Source organism: Diadema antillarum, unplaced genomic scaffold (genome assembly GCF_040938485.1).
Source record: "Diadema antillarum isolate AM-2024a unplaced genomic scaffold, OU_Dant_1.0 seq00000244_RagTag, whole genome shotgun sequence".
Classification (NCBI taxonomy): domain Eukaryota; kingdom Metazoa; phylum Echinodermata; class Echinoidea; order Diadematoida; family Diadematidae; genus Diadema; species Diadema antillarum.
In genome coordinates, this window is record NW_027271288.1 from 600,430 (window position 1) to 611,374 (window position 10,945).

The following is a 10,945-nucleotide window of genomic DNA, read 5'->3' on the forward strand; positions in this document are numbered from 1 at the left end:
TGGGCTTAGAAAAGGATTTTCAGAGGAAGAGGTGACGGAGCAGGTGATCAGAGCAATATGTCCAGGGCTCAGGATTCGGAGCTACCTGGAAGGACGGTCGGGACTAGATCTGCCAACCTTGAGGAAAATCCTTCGTGCCCACTACCGTGAGAAAGACGCAACAGCTCTGTTCCAAGAGTTGTCTACTGCTGCTCAGAGCCCAAAGGAAGCGGAACATGATTTTATCCTCAGAGCCATGGACTTGAAACAAAAGATTTTGTTTGCTTGTAAGGAAGCAGGATCAGGAGTAATGTATGGGGAAGAGCAGGTCCAGCAGATGTTTCTCCATGCCGTCTCCACTGGCCTACAGAGTGATGTCATCCTTCAGGAGTTGAAGCCATTCCTGATTAATAATGGCTCGGATGAGGAACTTCTGGAAGCCTTGACTGTGGCAGTAGGACATGAGACAGAGAGGCGGCAGAAGCTGATGGCAGGGAAGCCCCATCGGACCAGCTCCATAAACGAGGTTTCTGCATCACAAGAGAAACTTGACAAAAAAGAGAGTCATCAGCCCAAGGGAAAGCCTGAAAAAGCAAGCCTGCCTGACTGGGACCAGATGCAGGCAGCCATCCGTTCCATTGTTCAGAACGAGATCCAGACCTTTGCAACCCACCAGCCTCCTTCTAATAGACGCAAAACTAGACGGGGTTGCAATATATGCCATGAAGCTGGCCGTGGAGATAGCTGCTCCCACTGTTTCAAATGTGGCAGCAGTGACCATTTTGCGAGGGGCTGCCGCAACCAGGGAAACGGCAGCAGGGCGCCCCAAAGGGACATGGAGCGCCCAAATCAGTCTCGTCCCGAACGTCAGTGAAGCCGGCACCAATTTCAGGGAATCGACAAAAGGTAGCCAACTTGGTGGGGGAAAAATGCACCATATCGTGCCATATCAAAGGGGTGAAGACAGAGGTGTTGTGGGATACGGGAGCACAAGTCTCTGTTCTCGCAAAGAGATGGCTACAGAGGCACCATCCACAGGAGGGGATACGACAAATCTCTGAATTATTCCCTGACAGATCACTGCACTTGACGGCAGCCAACAACACAGCAATACCATACCTGGGATATGTGGAATTCCCCGTCTGTCTGGATAGAGCAGAGGAGACTGAAATTTTGGTCCCATTTTTAGTCACGAATTCGAGGGAAGACCATCTCATCCTAGGGTACAATGTGATTGCTGAAGTAGTTGCAGACTCGACTCAAGATATTGGTGTCTTCATGGCTGAAATCCTCCCGAATTATCCCAAGCCTACAATTACAGCTGTCATTGACTTGATTACCACGCCAGATGTCACACCTGCCAGACCAGTGAAATCAGGAAGGAAAGTGCAATGCATACACCCAGGTACATCTGTCATCACTTGCAAGATACATGCCGGGGGTTTGCAAGGTACCACCGCCCTGCTTGAACCAGCCCTTCCTCCATCGCTGCTGGATGCCTTGGAAATCCAACCAGCCGTCGTGGACATTGGAAAAGGAAAGCACTGCAAAATAGAGGTTGTGGTGACGAATGAAACCTCATCAAAGATTTTTCTTCCCAAACAAACAGTGGTTGCTTCACTAGAACCCATTGGAGATATCCAGCGGATCCCTCAGAATGATCATGTGACCACTAGTGAAGTCAAGGCATCTGTCTCCACCAATGACTGGCTCTCCAACTTCAAGCTCGATCATCTCCGTCCATCCCAAAGGTCGATGGTATTAGACATGCTTCGAGAAGAAAAGGCGGCATTTTCCATGGGAGATGAAGATATTGGCCAGATAGGAGACCTCCATATGAAGATAAATTTGTCTGATGATGTACCAGTGCAAAAGAATTACATGGCAATCCCACGTCCCCTCCTGCAAGAAGTGAAAGAGTACATCAACGATTTGCTGAGAAAGGACTGGATCCGGAAGTCTACCTCTCCCTACTCCTCTCCAGTCGTCTGTGTCAGGAAGCGTGATGGGTCACTACGTTTGTGCATCGATTATCGGGCGCTTAATGCCAAAACGATTCCTGACAGACAGCCGATTCCTAGAATCCAAGATGTGCTAGACAGCCTTGGTGGAAACCAGTGGTTCTCGACACTGGACCAAGGGAAGGCTTACCACCAGGGTTTCGTCAGTGAAGATTGTAAGCACATGACAGCATTTGTGACACCCTGGGGCCTGTGTGAGTGGAACAGGATTCCATTTGGGCTCACGAATGCCCCAGCCGTGTTCCAACGCTGCATGGAGGATTGCTTGGAGGGTCTGAGTGGAGATATTTGCCATGTCTATCTCGACGATGTGCTGGTGTACAGCGAGACATTCGAAGACCATGTCCACCATCTAAAACGAGTACTGAAACGTGTCCAGGAAAAGGGGATTAAACTGAAACCCTCGAAATGCAAATTCTTTGAGAGGGAGGTTAAGTATCTCGGCCGGATAGTTGCAGCAGATGGACACCGATCAGACCCGGCAGATGTGAAAGCAGTTGAGGCACTCCGAGAGAAAACACCCAGGACGGTTGGTGAGTTGAGACGCGTTCTTGGGCTAATAGGTTACTACCGGAAGTACATCCCGAATTTCTCGAAGAAAGCTGGGCCCCTCTACAGCCTACTATCACCAACTTCAGACTGCAAGACATCCCCAAAGCGAACCACAAAGAAAAATGAACACATCCTGCCTTCAAAACATCCCATTGAATGGAAACAGAACCACCAGGACATTTTGAACCATTTGATAGATAGTCTACTTGAGGCTCCTGTCATGGCGTTTCCTGATTTCAAGAAGCCATTTGTACTACACACCGATGCTTCAAATGATGGACTGGGTGCAGTACTCTACCAGAAGCAAGAGGGAAAGTTGAGAGTGATTGCTTATGCTTCAAGAACCCTCACCCCTGCCGAGAAACGATACCATCTCCACTCTGGTAAGCTAGAGTTTTTAGCTCTGAAATGGGCCATCTGTGACCGTTTTAGGGATTACCTGTACTACTCCCCTCCGTTCACAGTCTTCACTGACAACAACCCCCTAACCTATGTCCTCACTTCAGCAAAGTTGAATGCCACAGGTCATCGCTGGGTTGGAGAGTTGGCAGATTTCTCATTCGACATCAAGTACAGACCAGGCCGAACCAATGCAGATGCAGATACGCTGTCCAGGATGCCGTTAGAAGCTGGTGACATTGATGAGTTCACTGAAGAAATCTCCCCATCCACCATCAGTGCTGTGTGCCAAGCTGTAGAAGCAGACCAGTTCCATGTTACCAGTTGGATAAATGCTGTGACGGCATCTGACAGGGATGACGGTATAGATACTGAGGTGTCCTCATCCTGCCAGCTGAGCAAGGAAGACATCAAGAGAGCACAGGAGGAGGAACCGTCCATCTCATATGTACTGAAGGTTGTCCGTAATGGAAAACTCCTTAACCGGCCGGAGAGACGACAGCTTCCAAGGAAAACATCGCAACTACTACGTAAATGGAAGAGGTTAGAGATAGATGGGGAAGGAATCCTCCGACACAAGACCAGTTCCTACTATCAAGTTGTGCTTCCTGCAAAGTATAGACAGCTGGTGTATAAGGAACTGCATGACAACATGGGACATCTCGGCCCAGAGAATGTCCTTCATCTTGCGCGAGAGAGATTCTACTGGCCAAACATGGAGGGTGACTTGACCAAGTACATCACACAGCAATGCTCATGTCTGAAACAGAAGAAACCTCAGAGACAAATAAGAGCAACTCTTGTTCCCATTGAAACTACACAGCCTTTTGAACTGGTTTCAATAGACTTTGTCCATCTAGAACGTAGTAAAGGGGGATATGAGTACATATTGGTGGTGGTTGATCACTTCACCCGTTTTGCCCAAGCCTACCCGACAAGAAACAAAAGTGGAAAGACGGTAGCCGACATCATCTTCAATAACTACTGTCTCAAGTACGGATTTCCGAAAAGACTTCACCATGACCAGGGCAGGGAGTTCGAAAATCACCTGTTCCATCGTCTGCAAGAACTTTCTGGAATCTCTCATTCCCGCACTACACCCTACCACCCACAAGGTAATGGTCAAGTCGAGAGATTTAATCGTACACTGCTAGCAATGCTGCGTACCCTGGGAGAGGAACAGAAGAGTAGCTGGAGTGACTATGTTGGTAAGGTTGTGAATGCCTACAATTGTACGAGAAATGAGACGACGGGATTCTCACCTTTCTACCTACTATTTGGCAGACACCCTCGCCTTCCTATTGACCTTGCTCTCGGACTAGACCACGGCCATCACACAGAGACCTCTAGCAGAAAGGAGTATGTGTCCCGATGGAAAGAGCAGATGGAGCAAGCTTATGACATTGCTGCCAGGAATGCAGGCAAGACCGCACATCAGAGGAAACTGCAGTATGACAAAAAGGCAAACTCCATTGTTTTGTCAGCTGGGGACCGTGTTCTTGTCAGAAACATGCAACGCTCTGAGGGCCCATCCAAACTGCGAGCCTACTGGGAAGACCAGGTCTATGTGGTAGTGAAACAAAGAGGTGACTTGCCGGTGTATGAACTCAAAGAAGAAAATGGTGGTGGAAAGACGAGAGTGCTGCATCGAAATCTCCTGCTGCCGTGTGACCTCCTCCCAAGACAGCCATTTCCGACTGAAACAGTGGGTAGTAGTAATAACCCCACGCAGATACAGACCCGACGTGAAAAGAAGAAGACAGAACGAAATAACAAAACGATGGGTGAAGAAGTTGAAAATTTCGCTGAACAGGTTCAGGACAGTGATGAGAGTGACGAAGAGATGGACGCTATTTTTGAAATCCCTGAAAGCAACGTAAGTTCTCAGACAAATGATGCTGAAGACGCTGCTCAGGAAAATGACATAGCTCCAGAAACCACCATCGCTCCTGAACCAACAGATCTTCGCAACGACATGCCAATGACCGCTCCCCGAGAAGAAGATGAGAGGCCAGTGAACCCATCACCCGAAGGCACAGAAATTTCAAGGACCGACAGGACTGATGTCACAAATGAAATGCCTTGCCCACGAACAAGACGTCCTCCGTCTCGCCTCACATACGACCAACTTGGGCATCCATCCCTTGTGCCCCAGCATGGAAATGTGATGTCAGTCCACCACACCCCTGATATCAACAATCCTGCCCCATTTAATTCCTCACCTTTTCAATCCGTACCTCCAATGCCTTTCCCCATGCCTTTCCACCCTATCCCAGGGCCCGCTCCTTTACCCACTCCATCTCACATCCCGTTTCACTCTCACTACCAAGCGTTTCAGCCACCAGGTGATAATGCTGATGGACAGACTCAATCAGTGCATCCTTGGCCGTTCATGATGGGACCACCGTATCCAGTAGGACAACCCCTGTGGCCGCCGATCAACGATGGACGCCGGGCGTGGCCGCCGACGAGCACAGTGCAGCAGCAAGTCCCTCAGCAGAACTGATGCAAAGGTTTCATGAACTGTAAAACCTAAGTTTGTTTGAAAGTCTACAGTGACAATATTGGTATCTCACCGAGTTTAATTTCCTTTAAGGTCAATAATAAACATACTGGCATAGGTTTTGATGTTGGAGTGATAGCCGAAAAAGAAATCACAGCGCTGTGTAACAGGAAAGTTGGTGAAAGAAGAGAGTGCAGATACTCTAGAAGAATGCAAAGATACTCGCAATTGAGTAATTGCATTTTATGTTTCGCTAACATTCATTTGACGGACATCACTCATAAGAAATGCCAGTATATTATCCTTAACATCAAGGGATGCTCACTGTCACGATTTAAAGTCAGTTGACTGCAGATGACAACATTAATGGAAAGTGCACACCATTGATGTTTGTTTTCGCTAAAATTGTGGGAGCAATAATGGATAAAGCTGATCACATGAAATATAAACATGGGTAGTTGGTGTATGCCAAGATGGAACATTGTTCTCTACACTGTTGTTTTGTAAATAGATTGCTTAAGTGATTAAATGTCGAGGACGACATTTTTTCTGGTGGGGAAGAGTGTGATCCTGGGATTGATATGGAAATTGCCCCCCCCCCCAATTTTTTTAATTACTTACCTTAAAAGGTTCCAAGACATGCTTGCTTACACTTTGATAAGAGGCACCCCCTCCCAGATTACATAACCCCTCCCTATTAGAGAATGGAAGAGTCTAAGGAGTTTGGGTGAGGAGAGGCAGTGGCAGGAAGTGACAGCAGCCTTTGTGCCATTCCATGCATAGATGCTGCTACCACAACCAACGACTTGTTTCTCCTCATTCTTTCATCATTCTAGGTAAGTCTCTTCTCATTCTGATTTCATATATTTGTAATGTTATTGCAATAAGGAATGTTATTTATTCAACATTGAAATGTGTATTCTTGGGAATACACTGACATATGTTCATTTCAAGGATAAGATTTATTTTGAGAGAACACTTCAGTCAGAAAGCATTGTATGGCATAGTAACTATGTGGGTATGTATATTATTGAGTTTGAGTGTTGCTACTATGCTAATTCTGATTTACCAGTGATGAGTGAATATGTATCTGGTGGTGGTTTGTTGCACATGATGAGATATACATTCTGAATGTGTAATTTGTATATAATTTGTACATGTTTTTGAGGATGTCTAGTTTGTAGTTAATGTATAGAGACCTAGAAGCAAGTTTTGGATGTGAATGTACATTGCACCCTGCAATACAGGTGTACACACATGGTTTATACCATAGGGCACTGGCTTGAGAACTGGTCCTTTGTTTCATGCCTAGATGCAGCCTTTAGAGTACCAGTACATTTATCACTCTGCCCATGGATGGGGTCTAGGCTTTTGTTCTGTGTGAGAGACTGAATAGATGCAGTCACTGACTAGGCAGAGATTAAGAGTTTTATGGTCAGTGGATGGGACTGCCGAACTGTGTAGCTAGTCTGTATTATTCAGACACGTTACAAGTGGGGAAATATTGAAACTACTATGCGTGTATATATTTGTATGTCATTTGTGTCTTTATCTGCAAGGATCTTCAGGCACGTTATGTAGATAAGTTATCGATGTTAATTCACAGAAGCATATAGGAGTAAGTTTTGTTAGTAGGGATACATTGATAGAAAGAAAGACTAGAGTGTATATATAGCTGTGTGGTCTGCGTTATAGACTATCAAGGGGACAGGAAGTGCTGTATGTTAGTACAGTCTCCAGCGAGATGTTGTCCCTCCAGCTCACAGAGAAGAGCAAACTTACAGGTAGGAGGATAAGGGAAGTTTAATGTATACATGAAGGCAAGGGCCGTGGTGCTCTTTGTTAAGAAAGGAGTTTATAGACTTCCTCCCTCAGTTTATGTTTGCTGGCTCTGTACTAGTGAGTGAGTTGTTGTAGAAATTTATCTGAAGAAAGAGTATCAAGCAGAAAAGTTAGTTATTCCCAATGTTCCCTTTATGGGAAAAACGTTAGATGAACTAGTTAGGAGAAATATTGGTTTATGGTTGTGGAATGAATATAATTGTTTGAATCGTAGTTTAGCTTCAGACTTTAGTATGAAGACTCATACTAAAGTGGTAATATTATTGGGAATTATTATATGAGAAGACTGTTTGATTAGGCAAATTATACAATTAATATGTAGAATTATCTCACTCATGTAAGGAAAAGGCCAGATGTGTTCATACACTTCAAACTGATAAGAATTGATATTTTTCGGAAGAAAGATTTTAACAGATGTGAGACTTGGATTGTAATGAGAATTCAGCACAGACAGGAATCACTAGTTACTTGTATGAAGAAGATATTAGAATATATTATGAATATATCATTGATGAAAAGGGAAGGAGATTGAAATCAGATAATAGTTTGTTAGAATTACAGTCATTGACATTCAGATATTATACTGATTATTGATTACGAGTGTCAGTAAGCTCATGTACTACGTGGAAACACTGTTTATGACAGATTTGGATGCAGTTACATCGAGCTCGTGTGTATTTATGTGTTAAACTGAGAACTGATTATTATTGTTTTGTTACACATTTGATTGCTCTGAAGTGTTTGTCAATACTGAATTGTCTGATTGTGACTTTTTATGAGAGCAATAAATGTGCCATTCCATGCATAGATGCTGCTACCACAACCAACGACTTGTTTCTCCTCATTCTTTCATCATTCTAGCCCCTATACCCTTTTAGGGGTGTTACAATGACAAGAGATACAATGCAAGATGAAGAAAGTGACACCATTGCTCTAGACATCGTGCTAGAAGCAAAGCATCACATAGCCCATAATGATGAAAACACAATAGTAAACTACAGCTGGAGCCAATTATTTTTTATCAATTTAGTAAATTGACCAGATGGTAAGCTATGAAGTGTATTTGACATGTATATTGTACAAGTTCACTATTATTCTAGTTCTGTTCTAGATCTTGTCAAAGTATATACACAATTATATGATGAGATGAAATATCATTAGTTATAGAAAGCAAAGCATGAGTATACAACCAGGAACTTTTTTTTTTTGGACAAGATTATGTAGCCGAAGTCGCACAGTACATATTGTAATAGCAAATTCAATGAAACGCCTGAACTGACACCAAGGGATATTCATTTTTTTTTTTGTAGACATTTATTGTCTATAAAAATTTCATCCATCATAATATTATGTGACCGAGCATCACACAACGAACAAAAAGTCGCACCCCTTGATTTTACGCGAGGACTCAAAAAATATGTGAATATGTCATTGTCTTCAGGGATTTTTCCTTCCTCATTAAAGTCTTCACATGTTACTCCAATCTTGAAAAGACCTCAGCTGGACGTGGACAACTTCGCAAATTACAGGCCAATTGCCAATCAGATGTTTCTTGGGAAAGTGTTGGAACTACTTGCTGCAAGTCAACTACGGGCATACCTTCAGGAACATGAGCTACTACCTCCTCTACAGTCGGCATATCGTCATGGTCACTCCACAGAAACTGCTCTCCCCAAGGTTTTCAATGACATTTTGCTCGCCTTAGACAATGGGCACGAAGTCGTTTTGGTTCTGTTGGATTATTCGGCAGCGTTCGACACAATTGGCCATGATACAATGATCCAACGCTTCAGTCACAATTACGGCATTGAAGGAACTGCTCTGACCTGGCTGAAGTCATATTTCGAAAACCGGAAGCAAACTGTCATCATAAACGGCTCGGAATCGACGAACGCCCTCTCTTGTGGGGGTTCCGCAAGGCTCTGTAGGGCTCACACGGCTAAATAATTCCCGACAGAGACGTATGTTAAAATTCAAATTTCAAAAAAATTCTGTAAAATAGCTGGGAGAAATGAGGTGTTTCATCTTCACTAACCTGGATAAGTGAGCTATACCCTGTCATCCATCAAATTTCCAAGGCAGGTTCTTCGGCTCAAACTCTGTCCAAGGGTCCGCAAAGCCAGACTACGAGTTCTTGTCACTCAAAAAATCACCTATTTTCCGTACACGCACCCAATGAAATATAGTCCCTTCAAATTCGAGAAAAGCTTTCATCTTTGAACCAAAATGCAGTTTGTAGAGGAATTCGTACTCAATATCTGAAGCTATTCAGTTTTATGCCAAACTGCGTCAATGAATTTTAATTTTTTTTCATTTATTTTGGTATCTATGGTACGAATTTGTGAAGGGGTCTGGGACATTCAATTTTATTTACAGGTGTGAGCCATGTTATGGGTCCATTGGCTTTCGTCTTGTATACCGGCCCTCTGAGTGAGGTCATCGCGGCCCACAGACATATAAGCCACATGCTGCATGCAGATGATACCCAGTTGTACGTTGTCATAAAACGTAATCATTTAGCTGGCAGCCTTTCATCTATGGAAGACTGTGTGAGGGATATTAAGGCTTGGGCTCGCGGCAACAACATGATTTTAAACGAAAACAAAACAGAAGTCGTCCACATTGTGTCACAATTTCGGAAAAGAATCGAGTCTGTCAGCCTCACCATCGATGGAGCTGTCATAAATGCGTCCAAATCTGCCAGAGATCTCGGCGTTATCGTGGACGACTCCTTGGATGTAAAGGAGCACATTCGCAAGGTGTGCCGGGCTGCTTCTTCTGGCATCTACAGGATCAGGAAAATCCGGAAATACCTCAACCAGAGCTCCACGGAACGACTTTTTAATGCTCTTGTAACATCGCATCTGGATTATTGCAACAGTGTGCTCAGGTCAACTTACCTGCCTGTCATCTCGCTCCACTTTAGCACATACAGAACACTGCTGCTCGTCTTATCACTTGTACTAGGAAGTATGATCGCATCACCCCTGTCATCCGCAATCTGCACTGGCTGTTAATCCCATAACGAATCAAGTTCAAGATCCTTCTCATCACCTACAACATCATCCATAACCGTTCACCCTTATATCTAACTGACCTGATCTCATCGAAACCCAGACCGGCTGCACACGTGGACCTAAGATTATCATCTGCAACCCTGCTTAAACTTGGCCCTCGCACCCACAATCGTTATGGTGACCGTGCTTCCTCTGTTTGTGCCCCCCTTCTTTGGAACACTCTCCCTACTCATATTCAGACCTCCAACTCCGTTGACATCTTCAAAAAGAAACTTAAATCCATTTATTTTTAGAGCAGAACTAATGATTATGTATGCATTTGAAGTAAATTATTTGTTATTCCAAGCTGATTTGTATCTTTGTTTGTTTGGCTGTTTAGCATTGTAAAGCGCTTCGAAACATGTTGTATTAAGCGCTAAATAAACATTTATATTATTATTATTATTATTAAAAAAAGGTGAAATGGGTCAACCGAGTCAATCTAGAGTTTTTCATAATAATCTGAAAGAAAGATATTATTCAGAGGGATGAAGGTTCAGGTGTGAGTTTCTTCACTTTGTCTCCCTCTACAAATTAAATTTGTTAAGATCGCAACTGCTGATCTGTAAATTAACAAACACGTCGGAAAAAAG

General features: G+C 43.9%; 1 protein-coding gene across 1 annotated transcript; it reads left to right on the top strand.

Moving 5' to 3' along the window:
- The first annotated feature begins 9,686 nt into the window (after window positions 1-9,686).
- Window positions 9,687-10,313, top strand: LOC139729504 (uncharacterized). The gene has a single exon (XM_071640430.1). The coding sequence runs from the start codon at window positions 9,687-9,689 to the stop codon at window positions 10,311-10,313; it is 627 nt and encodes a 208-aa protein (XP_071496531.1).
- Window positions 10,314-10,945: the final 632 nt, after the last annotated feature.